Source organism: Marmota flaviventris, chromosome 4, assembly GCF_047511675.1.
Source record: "Marmota flaviventris isolate mMarFla1 chromosome 4, mMarFla1.hap1, whole genome shotgun sequence".
In the NCBI taxonomy this organism is placed as follows: Eukaryota; Metazoa; Chordata; class Mammalia; order Rodentia; family Sciuridae; genus Marmota; species Marmota flaviventris.
The window spans coordinates 563,475-583,911 of NC_092501.1; the positions used below are offsets into that span (position 1 = coordinate 563,475).

Here is a 20,437-nt window from a genome sequence, read left to right on the forward strand (position 1 = left end):
ACATTAAACAGAGATGAGAGGTGGGAGGGAAAGGGAGAGAAAAGGGAAATTGCATGGAAATAGAAGGAGACCCTCAGGGTTATACAAAAGAACATACAAGAGGAAATGAGGGGAAAGGGAAAAATAATACAAGTGGGAGAAATGAAGGTCAGTAGAGGGGGCAGAGAGAGAAGAGGGGAGGGGAGGGGAGGGGAGGGGAGGGGAGGGGAGGGGGGGTAGTAGAGGATAGGAAAGGCAGCAGAACACGACAGTCACTAGTATGGCAATATGTAAATCAATGGATGTGTAACTGATGTAATTCTGCAATCTGTATATGGGCTAAAAATGGGAGCTCATAACCCACTTGAATCAAAGTGTGAAATATGATACATCAAGAAATTTGTAATGTTTTGAACAACCAACAATAAAAAAAAAAAAAAGAAATAGCAAGCCTCAACAGTCCTCGGCCCATGAAGGGAACCGACAAGTCCATCTAAAATCTCCTCCAGAAATAGACAAATGGTCTTACAGGTGAAACCACTGCATGCTCATAGAATCCCTCCCACCAGGAAGAAGAGAGGCAAAGCCTCCCAGCACATTCCGTGAGGCCACTGAAGCCTCCACCCAAAGCAGGACAAGGAGGCAGCAGCACAGCCGCTGCAGCTCCTTCACAGGGTGACCCAGACTGTCCAGAGCCCCAGGGCCCGGGAGGGAGGCACTGAGAGGACCAGGCAGCCTGGCCAGGCGCCTCCTCACAAGGGCAGCCGTGCCCCGTAACGCAGCGGGGCTCTGGAGAGACCACCACGCCCAGGCAGCACCAGGCGGGTGCAAGGAAGTGGGGAGGCTTCCCAGATGCCAGAGGAGAGCAGCGAACGTGAGGCCCCGCTGCCAGACAGGCCAGGAACTGGAGAATAAGCAGAAAGAAACAAAAGTGGGGTGAGGCAGGACAGCCCCTGGAGCCACCTGGGGTCCTGTCAAGAGCACCCGCAAGCCAGCAGGACTGACCTCTTGCTCCCTTACTAATTCCCTTCAGAGGACCTGGGACCTGAGCCAAGATTCAGGAAGCAAAGGTACCCGTCAGGAAGACCCGAGCTCGCCCGCATGTGCCCAGAGCTCCCAGGACGACTGCTGCTGGCCAGGGGACTCCTCCCCAACAACAGGTGCCCCTGCTGGGGGGCGGCCTGAACGCAGGAAGGGGCAGGGGCACCTGGGTATACCCAAGGCCTCTGGGCCGCCTGTCCGAACAGGGAGGCTATGACACCCCGTGGTTCAGGGGTGCAGCCAGCAGGCTCTTATCTCCCCAAAGTCCCTGCACCCCCAGAGTTCAGGCCACAGCAGGGAGGACAGGATCCCCAGAAGGAAAGCCTGCCCTGGGGCTGCCTGGCCCTGCTGACCTCTCCAACATCCCACAGCGTCCCCCCTGAATCGCTCCCCACCAGCATCTGGTCCCATCTCAACAATGAAGGCTTTGTCTAGATGTCACAAGAGGATGAAGACCAGGGCCACTGGCCTCTCTGGCCCCTGCCCCTCTTAACGTCTAGCCTTAGTATCACTGCCCACGCTCTCCAGTGTGTTCATTCTCTGTCTCTACCCCAACCAGACCGCGAGCTGCTCCATGAACTCACGTCCCCACCCTGCTAATACCACCAGGCTTCCTGTCACCTGAGATCATGCTTGATTTCCCATCCAGCAGCTCCAGGATGTCCACTCGCTGGAGCAGAAACCCAGTCTCTAAAACACAAAGCAATTTCTCATGTGACCCCACAGTGTAAGCCAGGTGCCAGATCTCTAGGTAAATTCCCACAGACTTCCCACTCTCCTGAAGAACGGAGCTGGGCCCCTCCTGCTCCAGAGGGGGCTTCTGATCCTTCCAGAGGTGAAAGGGACTCAGCAGAGCAGGGGAGGGCAGCACAGAGGGAGGCCTGCAGCCAGCATCCCGCCTCAGCCAGTGGGGAAACAAGGAGCTGAGGGCCAGACCCTCTTCTGCTGTGGGACTCTTGAAGCTTTTGCTGAGCTGATCAGCACGGACACCACATTGTCCTCCCAAGTCCTGCCCAGTGCCCACACTCCATGAAGGTCATCAGTATGAATGATCCCATGGACAGCTGGAAAGCCACCATACACCAAGTCACCCAGAGTAGACTGTGGGGCAACAGCACCCTATTTTCACAGTGTTCTTGCCCAACATGCAGGTCTGCTCCCCACCTGGACCTACCAGGAGGGCCCACTCCAAACCAGGATACCAGGATGGTCCACTTTCCATCAGGACACCAGGAGGGTCCACTCCCCACTAGAACACCATGTGGGTCCATTCCACATCAGGACACCAGGAGGGTCCACTTCCGCCAAGATACTGGGAGGATCCACCCTACATCAGCCCTCCTGTAGGGCCCACCTCTCCATCAGGACACCAGGAAGGTAAATTCTACTACATGGGAGTACCACAAGGATCCATTCTCCACCAGAACCTTGTCAGGGACCATTCTCATCAGACCACAGACAGATTCACTCTTAAGAAACAGATTCCAGGTGGCAAAAAAGCAGGTGCCAGAAGGCGTGTTTCCCAGAGATGTGTGGCCACAGAGGTTTAGTCCTGTAGTGAATGCTCACAGAGGACTCCATGGTGGTTGGCGCACAGGGTGGACGTGGTTTGGGATGGAGGTGAGCAAGAAGCAATGGACGTTACCCAACTCATAAGTTCATCCCCAGAGAAACCCTGTCTAAGAGAAGAATGATAGAAAAGAAAGGCTGTATTCAGTGGCCAGAGAATGAAGATGGAGTTCTGCTCACAAAACTGGAGGGTGGAGGGGTAGGCTAACATCATGCCTTCTTAGGGAATAGGTAGAAATCTTCCAGGAACTTAGATGCCACCTCCTGTCATTCCCTTTAAGGTACAGCATATCACTTCATGGTGTCTTTAGCCTTAACTGGGGGAGTGGGAGGTGAGGCAAGCCTGGGTCAAGTTAACCCCATATTATAGTTTCACAAAATGTCTCTCAAGAGTTTAAAGGTCTACATGTGGTGCTGATTATACTCTGATCCAAAGGTGAAGGCAGCAAAGGACATGGACACAATTTGGGAAAGAGAGGCTAAGCCCCCACACCCAATCCAACCATCATGGGACATGAACAGGCCCAAGAATCGGTGCTTTCAACAAAATCTGCCTATGGGACCCCAGAGAGTATCCTGGGCAAGGAGTTTCATAATCACATTAGAGGAGTAATCTACAGCAAAGGGATGGTAGACTAATGATAAATAAGAGGCCCATGTGACCTCAGTATGGAAATGCTTAGGGCACTGGGGAGACCAAGTTCGACTACAGGATCATTTAGGTTTTTCCTGGGTACCATGGTTGTTTATTGAGCAATACAAGTCACATTTTGGACAAAGAGAAAGTGTTCCTGGATGGGAGTGTCCAGGGCAGGTCTGGACATGGACCACATGGTCCTGGATGGGAGTGACCAGAGCAGATCTGGACATGGAGCACGTGGCCTTGATGAGAGTGGCCAGTGCAGGCTGGACATGGAGCATGTGGTCCTGGATGGGAGTGACCAGGACTGATCTGGACATGGAGCACGGGGCCTCAATGGGAGTGGTTGGGGTAGGTCTGGACATGGAGCACGTGGTCCTGGATGGGAGTGCTCAAGGGGGTCAGGAAAGCTGTTCTCACATATGTATTGATCACATGACCACGTGTCCAGCACGTGCTGGGATCCAGACCAGCACACTTGTGAAAGGTGGGCCTGAGGTGCATTAGCTTCCCGCTGAGGGAGGATGTCCCTGCCTGTAGATCAGAGGGTCTCCATGGCACCTTCCTCGGGAACTTCACCCGACATTTCAGGACAGCTGCTAGAACCACCATGGGCTAGAAACATGCCAGGCCTGGCCCACACAGGAGGACAAAGGTCAAGGAGAGGCAGAGAAGTGGGCCCAGGACACACCTTGGCCATTATGGGACCTGATAAATGTCCTGGAGGGACTAGTGGGGTATGAGTGGGGTCAAAGGGACTTGAACGACACCTGTTTTAACAATGAGGGCAAGAAAGACCCGCCTGCCAGGTTCATCTCATGCTCTGCACACACAGTTCAGAGTCCCAGAGGGTCCTCTCATGGTCATCATGGGCTGGGCCAGGGGCTACCACTTTCTTCATTCCCAGCTTGAGCTCCAGGAACCAGGCTACAAGGAGCCTCACCTGTGATTAGGAGAGGGACGTACACTGTGGTCCTCAGGGACTTCTCAGAGCCCCCATGCTCAGCTCCTGGTCCCCATGGCAGAGGAAGCCATAGAGAGAGAGACAAGGTTGGGAGCAGCAGGTGGGGCACTCTGGGATGTGTGCTAACATAAAGACACAGCCCCACCAGCCACCCGCAGCCTCCCTTTCAGCCTTCAGGGATTTGGTGTAGAAGGCACAAAGGGCACAGCTCCAACAGGAAACAAAGACAGGTAGGACTTTACTGAGCACCATCCTGCCCACTGCAAGATTCCAGTCTAAGCATCAGCCTTGAGGGACAGGGCACTTTCCAATGCCTCGTGCCTAAGATGGCAGTGAGGACCCAGAGACACAGAGCAGCACTCAGGATCTTTAAATGTAAGCGCTGGCCAGAGAAGAGCCCTGCACGTGGGAGCAGTACAGTAAGAAGAGTGCCACGGACCCCAGGGCGCAAAGATGCACACCTGTGGGGCTCAGCAAGGCCCCAGACTCCTCCCCCTCATCATGGTGGCCCTCCTCAGGCTCTGCCGCATCGTCATAATCTTCCTCCTGCATGGGCCCCCTGGATTCTGGGGACACTTCATCCTGCTCCCTCACAGGGACAGCTTCGATGTCCTCATAGACGCCCTCTGAGGCCTGGTTCCCCGACAGTCCAGAACCTGCAAAGGCAACAACCTTACAGAATGAACGCTCCTGTAGACGGAGCCTCCCACCACCACCCCCCAGGCACCTGGACCCCTCAGGCATGCTGAGACCCCGGCTCCTCTCCATCTGCCCCTGCACAGCAATGGCCTTCAGTCACACCCTGCCGTGCACTGATCAAAGGGACCTGGGGAAAGGGATGAGTCCCAGGCTCTGAACACACTATGACAGGCCCCAGCTACAAGGACAAGGATGAGGGATGGATGGGGGACACTTTGGTGCCCAGGGAAAGAGGATTTTCTTCATAGATCTATTCTCAAAACATAGTGAGGCCTGGGTACCCACACCTCGTGTGTGGTTCCACAGAAACTCACCCAACAGTGGCTGCTAGGAAGACACCTGCAGTATGCAGGAGGGTGGCCAGAACAGAGAGGGTGTGCCAATGCTGGCGTCTCCCAGAGCTTCCCCCAGCCTCTGCTCCCAGGACCTTGCTCACCATGCCCAGTCATCCACCTACCCATGCAGGCAGCACTGCTGTGGCACCACTGGACACCTAGCACCAGGAAGACGAGGCCCAGGACAAAGCCAAGGACCAGGCAGGCGATTTCAGGCAAGGTCCAGCCCTCAGCAACAGGTGGAGGGGCCAGGGAAAGGGCTGTGGGCAGTGAGAGGCGGGGCCTCCTGAGTGCCTGGCTACCTGGGGCATTGTGACCCTGGACCTGGATGACTTCAGCCTCTCAGAAGGGGCAGTGTGCATGGGGGAGGGGTCTCATTGCCATCTGGACAAGCAGCTGCTCCCCAGAGATGGCCAGAGGTCCCATGGTGGAGGAGCTCAGGGTGAAGGCCTAGGATCCAAGGCTCACAGATGGGACTGCCAAGCGCCAAGGCCCCAGCAGTGGGCTTAAAACAAACATTCCTGTGAAAGGGCCTAGACGGAAGGCTCAGCCAGGAAAATCCAGGGAAAAATGCCCAGGTGTGAAGGCCCAGGATCAGGGCCCAGGACTCATGACCCACCCATGCACACAGGGAAAAGCTCCTATGGGCCTTTCTGCCCCTGCCTCTGCTCTGCTGCAGACCTAGAGCCACTGTGTCCTCAAGGCCACAGCAAGCAAGGGCCCGGGCCTGGGCTCTGGTCCCCTCACAGGCTCCCCACCCACCCAGGCACAAGGAAGGACAGCTGCTTTCATCAGGGAGGGGCCTGGACCACCTGAACAGGGTGTGACCAGGCACCTGCTCCTAGAGCTCCCCGGGACAGTCAGAGCTGAGCCCCACCCACTGCAGGCCCTCTAGGTGCACAAGGACTGGGAGTTGGGGGGTGGGCAGGATGCCACCTACCAGATGCAGTGGTCCCAGGGACACCTGCAGGAGACATACCAGCCTGAGCACCAGGATGGGGAGGCAGAGATGCTCTAAGCAGCACAGACTTGTCAGGGCCCAGGGGCTCACCTGGCCACCCTCTGCGACAGCATCATAAGACCCAGGGGGCAGCCTGTGCCGGGAGCACCCAACTGAACCCTGTGGGGAGTGGCTGAGAAAAAGAGGTGGACACAGGAACACGCCCTCCAGGCACCCTCTCCCCCTGGGTTTCTTGCACACTCACCTGAGCAGTGCACACCTGCGTCCTCCTTGTGCTCACAGTCTCCGCGTCCCCACGGCTCAGCCGGGCAGCCCCACAGGGACGCCTCACTGCCACGACACCCCACCTCATCCAGCCACACGGGCCCCGAGCCAGGGCCGAAGGCAGCGCCCCGCACGGCGTCCACTGCCTGGCCGCAGCCCAGCTGGCGGCACACAACCTCTGCTTCTGCCAGGTCCCAGGAGTCATCACACACGGTGCCCCAGGAGCCCCTGTGCCAGAGCTCCACGCGCCCAGAGCATCCGTCCTTGCCGCCACGCACGCACACTGCACCCTCCTCTGGAAGGGGCAGAGGTTACCTCTGGGCCACACTAGGCATGAGCAGGCTCATCTACATAAGGGACAGAGGCATACCTGGGCAACTGAGCACGGATGAGCAGTTGAGCATCTCTCCTGAAGCCTGTGCCATTGTTGGTGAAAATCCTGTATAGAAGCAACCAGCACCTATAAGCTTATGAGTGGGCAGGCAGCTTCAGAGCACATGGACAGATCCACAAGGCTCCAGGTCAGAGCTGCAGTTCACTTCAGCCCTATCTGTGACTTTCAGAACAGTCTTTTTCAGGACACCCAGAAGAGCCATGCCCACCTGCACAGGTAATCCAGGCCTCTTCTCCCAGGACACAGGAGCGTGGGTCCCAGGGAGCAGAAGGACAGTGCCACAGAGTGGAGCTGGGTAGCCTGCGGCACTCGATGTCGTCTACCCAGGCGGTGCTGGAACCTGCCCCTTGGAATGGCTTATTCTCCAGCCAGCCCTGATCCCCGCACCCCAGCTGTTTGCAGGTGATAGTCAAGGAGATGTCTTTGAGGGCATTGCTGCACACAGAACCCCATGTCCCATTGTAGAGCACGTCCAGCCAGCCAGCACAGCCACCAGGACCTCCTCGAAGCCTCAGAGCCATAGATTCTACAGGACACAAGCACACCCCGTAAGAAGGAAGGTGTGCTGCGTAAAAGTGCAGGGCACTGGGCACCACACAGGAGGAAGACACCGGACAAGCTCAGGATGGAACAGACACTCAGGTACAAGACCCAAAAAGCACCCTCCTGGAGGAAGACAGCACAGCCAGGACCGTGGTCTGAGCAACAGGGCCACACACAGGCAGATGGAATGGCACCATATTAAGAAGCCTCAAACCACACAGGAAAGAGGGAAGCGACGATTGCCAGTGTGCCACCAGACTCTTGCAGGGGAGGGGATGGAAGGTGGTCCTGGCTGCCGGGTGCAGCTGGACGGGAGGGCTGGTTCCCAATGTTCCATGGCAGGCAGGATGACCATGGCTGATACACTTAACTGAATACTTCAAAGTGGAAAGTAGAGAAGACTGGAATCTTCCCAAGACCAAGAGGTGGGCCACGTTGAGGTGACAGTTCTGCCAGTCCCTTGGCATGGTCAGGACACACTATACACTGTGCACTGCAATGTCATACTGCACCCATTGAATATGCACTTACTGTGTGTCAGTTTAAAATAACATTTTTTTAAAAAAAAATTGGTTAATGACATGAAAAAAATAAGTCAGAACCATGATTTAGTCCAGAGCTTCATGCTCTAAATAGGCATCAATCCTGATGGATCCAAGCCCAGATATGTCCCCCTGGCTGATGTGTGGCAGGGTTATTGATACAGCCCCAGAGTGGAGCATAGAGACCCTTTAAATTACACCTCATGGGCTGGGGTTGTGGCTCAGAGATAGAGTGCTTCCCTAACATGTGTGAGACATTATATTCAATCCTCAGCACTACATAAAAATAAAATAAAGGTGCATGTCCATCTACAACTAATTTTAAAAAAATTACACCTCAAGTGGCAATTATAACATTCATATAACCATGACAGGATAACTAGAGAAAATTTGATATATCTTGCCTCCAACAATCATAACTAATTAAAAAAAATCTGACTAATTAAGATAACTTAGGAGCAGCACTGCAGGGACGCTGCTGGGACTTTGGCCGCTGAGTGAGATCAGCACTTTCTCCCTCTCTCTGGAGCCTGCTGGGTCATGACAGAACAGAGGCTGCCCTCCATCTGCACAAAGCAATGCCAGAGAGTGGGAGGAGCTCCATGCATGCCCACCCGTGCTGCTGTCCACCTGAGGGTGACTGGTCACCATGACACTGGTTGTCTCTGTGAATAATGACAAACTGTGACCCAAGAGTGACCCACCAAGAGGGCAGCAACATAGAGAAGCAGAATTCCAAACAGGGTAACCTTAGGCTTCCTAGAAGTTCAACTGCCCCATGAAGACACTAAAAGACAAGGCACCCACCTGAGCAGAAGACCCCAGCGTCCTCCTTGTGCCCACAGTCATGCCGTCCCCAGCCCCCAGACGGGCACTGCCACAGAGCAGACTCATGGCCCACACAGGCCAGTTCGTCCATCTAGATGGGGCCAGCCCCAACCCCAAAGTGGGCGGACCCCAGCGCACTCAGGGCGTGGCCACAGCCCAGCTGCCTGCAGACCACAGGCGCGTCCTGTAGGTCCCAGGCATCATCGCACACGGTGCCCCACTCCCCTCCCTGGAGCATCTCCACAGTGACCCAGCCCAGCGGCCAGCCGTACCCGGAGGCTCCCTGCGGAGAGACTGAGTCAGGAGCGCCTGCACTCTGGGGGCCAGGGAGCTGGGGGAACAACTGTTCCCACACTCACCAGAGCACACGACGCCAACGTCCTGTGAAACCCCTGCGGGCACCAGCTGGGACGTGGACACGTTGCATGGGGTCAGGTGGGTCTCGGAGCCCACGCAGCGCACACGGCTCAACCATACCCGGACCACACCACGGCCAGGGGTGGGCGCGTCGTAGGCTCGCGCTGCCCCTCCGCACCCCAGCTGCCGGCACACCACGCTGGCGGCCCGCAGGTCCCAGGCGTTGTCCAGGACACGGCCCCACATGCCGTCCAGGGCCATCTCCACCCGGCCATCACAACGGCTCTGACCGCCCCTCAGACGTAAGGCTCTCGGAGACCTGGCAGGGAGCAAGAGGGTTCCCATGGTCACAGGAAAGCCCGTCCCCCACAAAGCCCTGCCCACTCTCAGCTCAGTTGGAGTCCATACTCTGTGCTTTTCCAACCTCCTGCTGACCTTCCGCTTACTCTTCCACAATCCTACCTCATACCCACCTGAACAGAGGGCAGAGGCTGAATTTCCTGGGGCACAGGCCTGGGCCCCCAGCGTGCTCACTGGGCAATTCCACAAATAAAGCTCTGTCCCCACACAGTGAAACACATCTGGCCACAGGGGAGCTCCTCCTTCCCCAAAGTGGCCTCCTGGAGGTGTGGCCACAGCGTTGCCACAGTTCAGCTGGTGGCAGAGGACGGTCGTATCTGCTAAGTCCCAGTGCCAGGCGCAGAGGGGCGCCCAGGACCCCTGCACCTGGAGCTCCACGCGGCCCCCACAGCTGCTGCTGCCATTGACCGGCCGGAACTCTGGGGAGAGATGAAGTCCTGTGGCCTCAGATTCACACACCCTAAAAGCAGCTCTACTCGGCCATTTCTTTCTTTTGCACCCAGTATGCTGCACACAGAATGGACCCTGGATCCCTGTGTCCGCCCCCACCTACCAGAGCATCAGCCTCCAGGTCCTACAACTCTGCAGAGGAGCCCCCTGTCTGCAGTGCAGCCCTTGAGTCACATCTCTCAATGGCCAGAACCCTTCCCCTTCCTTTCCTGCCCTCCTTTCAACCAGCAGGACCAAGCGGTCCCTGAGCACAATACACTCCTGCCCAGGACCCTTAGGGGCTCCTCTTAGAGTCACAGGTGGGGCCCATGGAGGAATGTTGGCAAGGAAAGACCTGGGCTGGACTTCTGCAGTCCGCCCCAGGCCTCACCTGAGCACCTGAGCCCCAGGTCCTGGTCATGCGTGCACTGGTGCCCGGGCTCGCTCTGGCAGTGGAACAGCAGGGACTCATTGCCCAGGCAGTGGGAGGCCTCTGTCCACACTGGCCCTGAGCCTTGGCCAAAGAGGGTGCCGTGGACGACGGAGATGACCAACCCACACTGCAGCTCCCGGCACACCACGTGGGCTGTGGGCAGATCCAGGTCCGTGAGGCAGACAGTGCCCCAGGTCAGGCCCCGCCCAACCTCCAGGCGCCCAGCACAGGGATGCTCACCGCCCACCAGCCAGGCCTCTATGTGTCCTGGGGGAATCAACATCCTCTCAGGTGGAGATGGGTATTGTCCCATGAACAGCCCTGAGCTAACACCTTCAACCACACCCACAGGAGGCTCACACCAGGGATGTCATCTGGGTCAGTCATCTGCCAGACGCAGGCAAGAACTGGCAGACGGAGGCCCATCCACCCTATACCTAAGGCCAGAGGGCAGGGTCACCTGCTGTGGCACTCACATCTGTCACAGCCTCTGCTTGTCAGGGTGATGGTATCAAGTCCATCTACAATCTCAAAGGCAAGGTCAAGGTCCCCTCAGGCCATAAACACTGCCTTTTGTGGGCACCATGGCAGGTAGTCTGTGCCCCTCATACTCAACCAGGAGCTGTGAGCAGTGCAGCTCACATACACCTGAGACAGGGCTGGGAGGAACTGACTTGCTATCCACCAAATGCCTTTTAGCCTGTAGCTATCTCAGCTGAAACTGGTCAGCCCTGCACCTTCAGCAAAGACTCCTGGCCTGGGTATGCTGAGTTGGCATCTCGCTGGGTCGCCAGAAACTAGCTCCACTCTTGTGGACTACAGCACACAGACCTCAGCACACCTGTGGCCTGCTGGGTTCCCACCTGTCAGCCTATACTAAAGAGCTTCCAGGGCCCTTTATCTCTAGGTCCCTGCCAAAGGCAACTCTGAGCTAGAGATTATAATTATTATTATTATTATTATTACCCTGCTTCCCTAAAGCTGGGTTTCCACAGTCCTCTCTGTTTTCCTCGACTTTCCCAGCCCACTCATTGTCCCTTCTGAGAGCCAGTGGCCCACATGTCGATAGAGAGGACCAGCCATGAACACACAGGCCTTTCCCTCCCACGACACCCACAATGGTCTGCACCCAATGCCTCAGGCAGGATGGATCCCTGGCACCCCTGCACCCCCACAGTGCCCGGGCCTGGTATCACCTGGGGGTCCCTGAGAGCATGGCATTACAACTCACCTGAGCAGACCACCTCTGCATCCAGCTGGAGGTCACAGCCACTGCGCAGGTTGTTGTTGAGTCTGCAGTTGCGGATGGTGGGCTCTGTGCCCCTGCAAACCATGTACTTCCTGACCATGTCCACACCTTGGCAGGGGGCCTGGAGCGCAGGGCCACACCCCAGCTCCTGGCAGAATACTGTGGCCTCCTCCGTGTGCAAGCCACAGAGGCGGTCCACCCCATTCACATTCCTGATCTCAGGGAGTCCTGCACAGGGACTGTGACCCTTCACCAGGCGGATCTCCCGGAAAGTGCCATCTGTGAAGCACAGGCCCACGTTACAGAAGATTCAGACTCCGCTAGGCACACCGACCCTTGAAGACTGCATACGCCCTGGTAGCAGATATTTCCAGATGCACTGCCTTTGACCATGGCCGTGCCTACCAGGCACTCTCTTGGGTCTGAGAGGCAGGAATTACAGTGCAAACCTACCTACCCCTTCTCCAGGGAGTCCAGAGAGGGCCGGGTTTCAGGGTCCAGAGACCTGGTATCACACAAGTTCAGCCCCGTTCAATGCTCTGGGTCACCCCCTTGAAGTACTCAGCATGCTTTAAGAAGGCCTTCATGGTGGCTTCACATGAATCCCCAAGACCCTGTAGGGCCTTTTCAAGGGACCCTTACTCTAGCGACCTGATGCAGTGAGGGTCCTCACAAGTTCCAGGCCACACAAGGCACCCAGACACGGCTGGACCATGTCAGGCCAGACACCCAAGAGAAAGCATGGCCTCTCAGCCATCCATGTAGGAACCATGAGTGCATGCCTGTGTGCCTCTGGGGCCCTCCTAGAGGACCCCAGCCTGTGGCTGCCACCCTAAAAACTACCCTGCTTCCCTAAAGCTGAGGCACTGGCAGCCTAAGCTCAGTGGAGCAGGACCCTTGTCCAGTCCATGCACAGCTGGGCACTAGCACGCAGCATCTGAGTATTTGGAAGAATATCAAAGGATCCCAACACATAAGGGACTAACCAGGGAGAAGAGGTGGCAGCAACTTGCAGTCAGGGTGTTCCAGGCCCCAACCAGGAGTCCCTGCCAGAGCCCCAAACCCACCCTTCCTCTCCTCCAGGTCTATCCCTTCCCCATCCCTTCCCAGGTCCTCCCTAGCCTCATACTGTTTCCTCCACACCCACCCCCACACCCCTCCACACCTCCTCCCAGCCTCCCCCTCCCCCTGCCCCTACTCACTTGCACAGAGTACAACCACCACCCACTCATGGGGGCATGCGCTCTGACTCCATGCGCCCAGGCTGCACTCCCAGAGGGAGGACTCATGACCCCGACAGGACACGTTGTGCAGCCAGGGCCGAGCCACCTCTCCTGGTAGCGGGACATACTTGGGAGCACCAACTGCACAGCCACAGCCAAGCTGCCTGCAGACCACAGAGGCCTCCGCCAGTGTCCACTCCTGGTTGCACAAGTGTCCCCACTCCCCATCACGTCGGACCTGCACCACTCCATCGCATGCACTCTGTGTGCCAGCCCCAGGTCACCAGGACTACCTTGGGACAGACAGGACTGGTTAGAGGGCAGAATGCCCCCTGGGTCTGGTGGGGAGAGGAACCAGCCTGAATCCACCTGGGGCTGCTTCCAAGGATTCGCTCCACAAATTAGCAGCCCCAAAGCAATTCTGGAAAAATGACAGCAGGGATCACATAGAGACCAGCCCACTACCCCCACATCTCCCCCAATTCTTCTCCCTGCTCCCCTCCTAGCCTGGAGAACCGACATCAGTGATGCCCCTCAAAGTAAGGAAGTTCCCTTGTCCTTGGAGGCCAGGAGCTGGGCTGGATCTTCACCCACCCCTGCTCCCAGATGTCATGGCTCCACTTCCACTGGAGACACCGCAGTCTCTGAAACCCCACACTCTTCCAGTCTTGGCAGCCTGCCCCCTAGAAGCCCTAGACCCACCTTCAGGGCCCCTGGTGGACCCTTCACCCTCAGAAGAGAGAAGGTCCCATATGGTAGTGGGCTCAGAGAGAGGGAGATGCCCCAAGGGAAACTGTGTCTCCTGCAGGGTCCTCCACCATCACTGCCCTGCACCCCTCCACTCAGAGCCTCCTCATCACTTCCTGCCCAGATCATGGAAGGATCAAACTCTGGTCTGCCATCTTGAACACCAATACAAAGCCCTCAACTGTGACCCCAGGCACAGCAACACACCACTGACCTCTGCAGGTGTCAGTACCCTGCCCTTTCTGCCACTGACCCCTGCTGCCAACAGGTCCCAACTCCACTGCCGCTACTTGGCTTCTGTGCAGCATCGGGTGACCTCCCTCCTGGGCCTTGGAGCAGCCCAGCCAATGCGTTATTTCTCCTTCAGCTTCAAGGGCCGTGAAAGCTGCAGACCCCTGTAGATGCCCACCATGCCTTCACATGTGCACACTCTTGCACACTCAGCCTGGGCTCACTGTCACCTCCAGCCTCACTGTCACCTCCAGCCTCACATGCTGTCCCTTCAGCAGGTCTCCTCTGAAGCTTCTTGCTCTTGGATCCAGCAGCCCCTCACACACACACTACCCTGCCTGGAAGTTCCTGGGACTCCATGTTGCCTTCATTGCCCTGTGGGCCCCAGCCCTAACCCAGGGGACAGCAGTCCCCCCAGGTCTCATCAGCACTAGGTGTCCATCTGGGCCCATGGAACCAGGCACCAACCCAGACCCGTGCCTGAGCTCCAAGCTTATCCTGCAATTGGACCCTCTCAGGGGTCAGGCCCTTTGCAGCCCATATCCCTCCTGCCCAGGACGTCCCATCAGCCTTGGGGCTAGGGAGAGCCAGGAAGACAGATGGAGACAGCAGGGAATGCTCGTGTCCCAGGGCCTGGGCACCCACAGAGCCACTGTCTCCAGAAAGTCCTGTGGATGAGGAAGGAGAAACTTACCAAGGGGGCTGCCCTGAGAGTGAGAAGAAAGGGCCCCAGCCCCCAGGTCCAGAGAGCTGCCCTCATAATTCCTCGTGGCTCCAGCCAGCTCTCACCACTCAGCTGGGGCAATGGCGGAGGTTGTGGCCCAAAGTTGCGTATATAGATGTGGGAGCCACCAGTGGCCTGGGCTAATGGGGACAGCAAGGGCCTTTCCAGAGCAAGTTGGCAGCTGTCTCCCCCTGTGAGCAGAGCAACCAGTGGCCTCGCTGGTCCCATGTGCCACCAGACGTAAGCAAGGGGCCCCTGCTGGGGCTTTCCTCCCTTGCTGACAACTGCTGAGGGGGAGCCTAAGCCAGACCCCATGATTGACAGGTGGCCAATCTGCCCACACCCAGCAGCAACAAGCCCATGTTTCTGCACACCACAACCAGGCTCTTCCCTTCAGCCCCAGCAATAGCACAAACAGTAAGACCATGCCCAGACAGCCCAGGACATTGCCTTTGCCCCCATGGATGGTTCCCTAGGGATTGGGCAGAGTCTCAGCAGCACTAGAAGGGTGAGAAAGACCAGGGCACTTTGGGAGGTTTTGGAGACTAAGCTGCCATGGAAACAAAAGCCCATGGAGAAGGTAGCATCACACGCCAGCCGGATGCTTGCCTGCTCAAAGAATAGATGTGAGAGGATGCAGAGTCTCCTGAGCGAAGAACAGAACCCCCAGGGACAACTGAGATCACTCACCCCATCAAGAACTGAGAAAGCTGAAATCTAAGGTGTAAAAGACCATCAGCTGATGCCAATACCAAGCGGGACTCGATGTCAGAACTACCTGAGAGGGTTTGAAAACTGTCAGAAAAATGCTCCCACATTAAGTTGCAAATTGCAGGTTTGTTTCAAATGAAACAAATGGGACAAAAGTAGAAATCTTAGCAAAGAAATAAAAGCTATAATAATGAGGCATGGTGAGGAGATGGAGCTAGCAGAACTCTCATCGTTTGCAGGTGGAATTGGAGACTAGTGCACAACATAAGGTGCCCTGTGACCCAGCAATTCCACCCTTAGGTGTGTGTCTAAGAGAAATGGAACTTTAAGTCCGCACAAACACCTGTACAGGAATCTTCACAGCAGCATTGTACATGACCAACAAAAAGACAGTCCAGTATGCAGAAGCTCATGAGTGGTGAGCAAGGTGTGGTGTGTCCACTCCACAAATGTCATTTCCACGAGCAGAATGAGCATTGATCCAGGCTGCAGTGTGTATGGCCCTTGAAAGCACATGTCAAGTTAAAGCACCCAGACACAGAGGGACCACTCCCATTCACATGAGGAGTCCAGAACAGGAGCCACAGACACAGGCCAGGGCAGGAGGATGTGGCAATGGGTCCCTTCTAAGAGGAGGAAGTGTCCTGAAAGGACATCATATCCCTTCTTTCAGCATGAAAAACCACATGTATAGAGCAGACTCTAAGCCATAAAATAAGTCTTGGGAAACTTAAAAGAATAGAAATTACATGAAATATGCTCTCTGATTCTATTATAATTGAACTTAAAATCAACACCATATTTATCTAGGTAGTTCCCAAATATTTGAAAATTAAACCACACATTTCAAAATAATCCATGGGACAAAATAAAGCCTGAAGGGAAATCAGAAAACCTTTTGAACAAAATAAAAATGAAAATACAGCATATGGAGATTTGTAAGATGCAACTAAACTGGAATTAGTGGGAAACTAGTAGCATTAAATTCTTCTACTCAAAAAGAAGGAAGCTCTAAAATCAATAATCTAGGTTTTCCCTTAGGGAGCTGGAGAAAAGAACAAGCAGAAGAAAATAAACATAAGAGCAGAAATCAACAAAATAGAAATTATAGAAAGGAGAAAATTGATGATCCTGATAGTGGGTTCTTTGAGATCGACCAACTGGATATACAGTTTAGCCAGAATGTTGGACAAAAGAAGAGAGAAGACACAAATTACCAACATCAAGAATTAAGGATCAGGAACCACTGAAGACTCTGGATGCTTACAAGATAATAAGGAAAACATGGACACAGCTGTCTGCCCATAAATCTGTAAGTGGAGAGGAAACTGACCAAGTCCTTGAAAGACAGCTGACCAAAGTCCCTGACAAAGACACGAAGTACCTGAATATGCTGTGTCTACTAGGGAACTTGAATCCCTAGTTTGAAACCTTCCAAACTGGGGAAGGAGTTGTGGCTCAGTGGTAGAGTGCTTGCCTAGCATGTTTGAGCCACTGGGTTTTATCCTCAGCACCACATAAAAATAAATAAACAAAATAAAGTTATTGTGTCGAGCTACAACTAAAAATATTTTTTTAAAAAAAACTTCCAAACTGGCCCAGAACATCTTACTGAGGAATTCCACCAAATAATTAAGAGTATTTTAATGATTTTAAGAATATACAGAGTATTCTAGAAAAAGGAACTAATTCAGCAATTCTCAGCATGCTCTGATACTAAAACAAGCAAAAATATTGCAAGAAACATTGCAGACCAATATTATCTCCTGCACAAAGACGTAAACATCTTGACAAAATATTAACCAAATTTAGCAACACATGAAAAATGCAGGCATGATGAAAATGTTCAAAACTAGATCGAGGTGGCAGATTTACAACTCAAAAAAAACTTGTTTTTAAAGCCATTCACTGGGTGTTTTTTATGCTGTATGACTTACAGACCAGTAAGTCTGCTAAGTAAATAAATGACAGTACAACCAAGTTAAATCTATCCCAGGAATGAGAAGCTGCACAACACAGAAAATTAATTGATGTAGTGTGTCACATGACTGAAAAAGCAGCAGCAGATGATCATCTCCAGGGTGTTGGAAACGCACTTGATAAATGGGTCTTCCATTGAAGATAAAAGCTGTCGGTGCCCTGGATACAGAAGGGAATAGCTACCTTCAAGGGACTAAACATCTCAGCCAAGATCACCCTTAATGAGATTGAGTGCTTCTCCCACAAACTAAGGAACACAGGAAGGGTACCCTCCTTGCTCTTCTCAACATTTTAATGGAAGTCTTAGTGCATAGGCAGGAAAAAAAGAAGAAAGATTATAGATTAAAAAGGAAGGAATAAAACATTTTATTCCCAGGTCAAATAATCATCTAGGTGGAAAATATCAAGAAATCTACAGAAAAGACTTTGAAATTAATAACTAAATTTATCAAGGTCAGAATACAAAAATAAAAACACAAAAAGAAATTGGACTTCTGTATACTAGCAGTGAATAATTGGAATTTAGCAATTTCTTTAAGTATCATTCACAATATTAGTTAAAAATTTACTAGTGAGGGATAGATCTAACAACACAAGTGCAGGATTGCATACTGAGAACCACAGATCATTGGTGAAATCAATCAAGGAATGTCTACATAAGTGAGAAGACACCATGCTGAAAGACGGGAAGATGATGTCTTCTCCCCAAGTGATGGGGTAATCCAGTCAGGATTCCAGAAGATCCTCTGTAGACACTGACATGCTGATTGTAGCATTTTTAAGGAGATAGAAATGTCACTTGTCCTGATTTTATTACTGCATACTGCATACAAGCATTGAGCTACACACCATCACAAAGCACATAAGCAACTATGAACAGAGCAGAAAAGTCTAAATGTTTAAGAGAGTGACATATTGACAACCTTGATCTTATCATCACATGAGTGTGCAGGCATTGAAGTATGACACAATTAAAAATTACATCAGATGGCAAAGAAGATAGAATATTCAAAATTAATTGAAATAAGCATAGTTCAATTGGTATCTTATTGTGGTTTTGATTTGCATTCCCCTGACAATTAATGATATTGAGCTTTTTTAATATGTAACTTTTGGTCATTCGTGTTTCTTCTTTAGAGAAGCATCTATTCAGATCTTTTACCAATTTCTAATAGAGTTATTTGTTTTCTTGATATTGAGATGCTTGAGTTTCTTCTCAGTTCTAGACATTAACCCCTTATTAAATATATAGTTTACAAATAATGTTTTGAATTCTGAATATTGTCTCTTTGCACTGTTGATAGCTTACTATTGGCAGACCAAGTCAATTGGTATACTCGCATTTGTCTGTCTGGGATCTGGTTGCCTTTTCCTTTGAGGTCATAGCCAAAAATCATTGTCCAAAACAAGGCCAGGAAGTATTTCCCCTCTGTTTGCTTCAGGAGTTTCAGAATTTGGGATCTTACATTTATTCATTCATCTGCAGGTGGATATCCAGTTTTCCCAAGATCATTTATTGAAAGGAAATAATAAATGTGGCCTTGGCACCTCCATCAAAGATAACTTAGCTGCAAATATGTGGCTTTATCGCTGGTCTGTTCTCCAGGATGTGTCGGTTTTCTTGCCCATACCAGGATGTTCTGTTACTGTTGCTTGGTAGTGTATTTTGAAGGCAGGTGGTGTGGCGCCTCCAGCTTTGTTCCTTTTGCTCACGATTGCTTTGGCAATCTATAGCCTCTTATGGTTCCATGTTGGAATCTCTTTTCTGTTTGTGTGAAGAATACCATTAGTATTTTAATAGAGATTCACTGAATCTGTAGATCACTTGGGGTGATGTAGATATTTTAATGATATTAATTCTTCCAATCCATGAACATGGGATGTCTTTTGTCTAACCCTGCTCCTGCTGTTGTATTTACAGTGTGTCCCCTGTTAGTGGACATGGCTGGGTCTACACTTCTCGGTCTGCCACACAGCTGTGTGTTCAGTGCAGGACTGCTCTTTGCTCCTCTCTTCCTTACTCCCATTGGGTTAACCATGTATTTTTTTCAGCTACCACTGCTTGTCTTTCCTTATTACAGGCATTCCTAACTTACCTCAATATGCTGGGAATTCATGCAACAGCATTTATGATGCCCCTCCTACTTATGTCCTCCTCATATTAATCAGTCCAACAATTTTTAATAGCAGATGTTATTTTTAAAGTTTTAAGATTTCTGCTTGGTTCTTTTCTAGATTCTTTTCTAGAATTCCCATGCCCTCCCTCTCCTGGCCCACTGTGTTCATCTTTTCTTGTCATTACTTAGTGCACCTGCTAAGCGCATGTTCCCACCCTGAGTAATGTTATCTCGGGCATTCAGCTCTGGAAGTTTGCTGTAGATCTTTCTTTGTCTTCTATGTCCCCACTTAATGTTTCCAACTAAGAAGGTGTTCAACAGCATGAGGTGGCATGAGGTCAACATACAGAATCAGTCCTACTTCTAACACAGGAGCAAAGACAGTCACAAGTTAAAATGTGATAGTACCATTCACATCACCAAAATGCAAACTACTTGGAGATACATTGCCACAAGGTGTGAAAGGTCTGTACACTGAGTATGTCGGGATTATGGGGCCAGCAAAGGACCTGGGCAAGCAAGAGGATGGCACCCACACCACGGCCTGTTACTGTCCATACACCAGTTCTCACCAAACCCATCCACAGATTTAATGCAGTCACAACCAAAACCCAAAATCCACATGGAACTTCAAAGGACCTAGAACAGCCAAAATGAAGCTGAAGAAGAGTAACCAGCTTCAAGGACTTCCACCACCAGTTAAAGATCTGCCAAGAAAGTATGGAGTTAATATCAAGACAGGCAAATGGATCCATGCAACTAAACAGAGGTCAAAGGACTCACAGAAACATGGAAACTGACTTTTGTGAAAGACACAAAGGCAATTCAGTCAGAGAACACCCAGCTTTGAGCCACACCTCACCAGGTATAAAAATTAACTCCACAAGCTTCATGAACCTAAGTGTAAAAACTTAGAATTATGAAACTTCTCAAAGAAAGTATGGGAGGAAATCTTTGTGGCTTTGAATAATGCAAAGATTGCTTGGATATGGCACCAAAAAATGTGAAAAAAATTAAGGAATTGAACTTCATCGAAATTAAAGCTTTCTCCTTGAAATAGGCTGTCAAGAAAACAAAAAGACAAGCTCTAAACTGAGGAAAATATTTGCAAAGCATA

The 20,437-nt window shown here is 52.3% G+C and overlaps 1 protein-coding gene across 1 annotated transcript; it reads right to left on the reverse strand.

Moving 5' to 3' along the window:
• Window positions 1-731: 731 nt before the first annotated feature.
• On the reverse strand, window positions 732-14,548 carry Scart1 (scavenger receptor family member expressed on T cells 1). The gene is given in 17 exon segments (XM_071611694.1): window positions 732-883; window positions 1,642-1,710; window positions 4,655-4,849; window positions 5,350-5,487; window positions 6,168-6,191; window positions 6,433-6,747; window positions 6,823-6,891; window positions 7,055-7,372; window positions 8,739-9,001; window positions 9,003-9,042; window positions 9,119-9,424; window positions 9,563-9,895; window positions 10,297-10,605; window positions 11,570-11,866; window positions 12,790-13,087; window positions 13,513-13,533; window positions 14,483-14,548. Coding segments are annotated over 17 exon segments (3,213 nt in total).
• Between the last annotated feature and the right edge of the window lie 5,889 nt (window positions 14,549-20,437).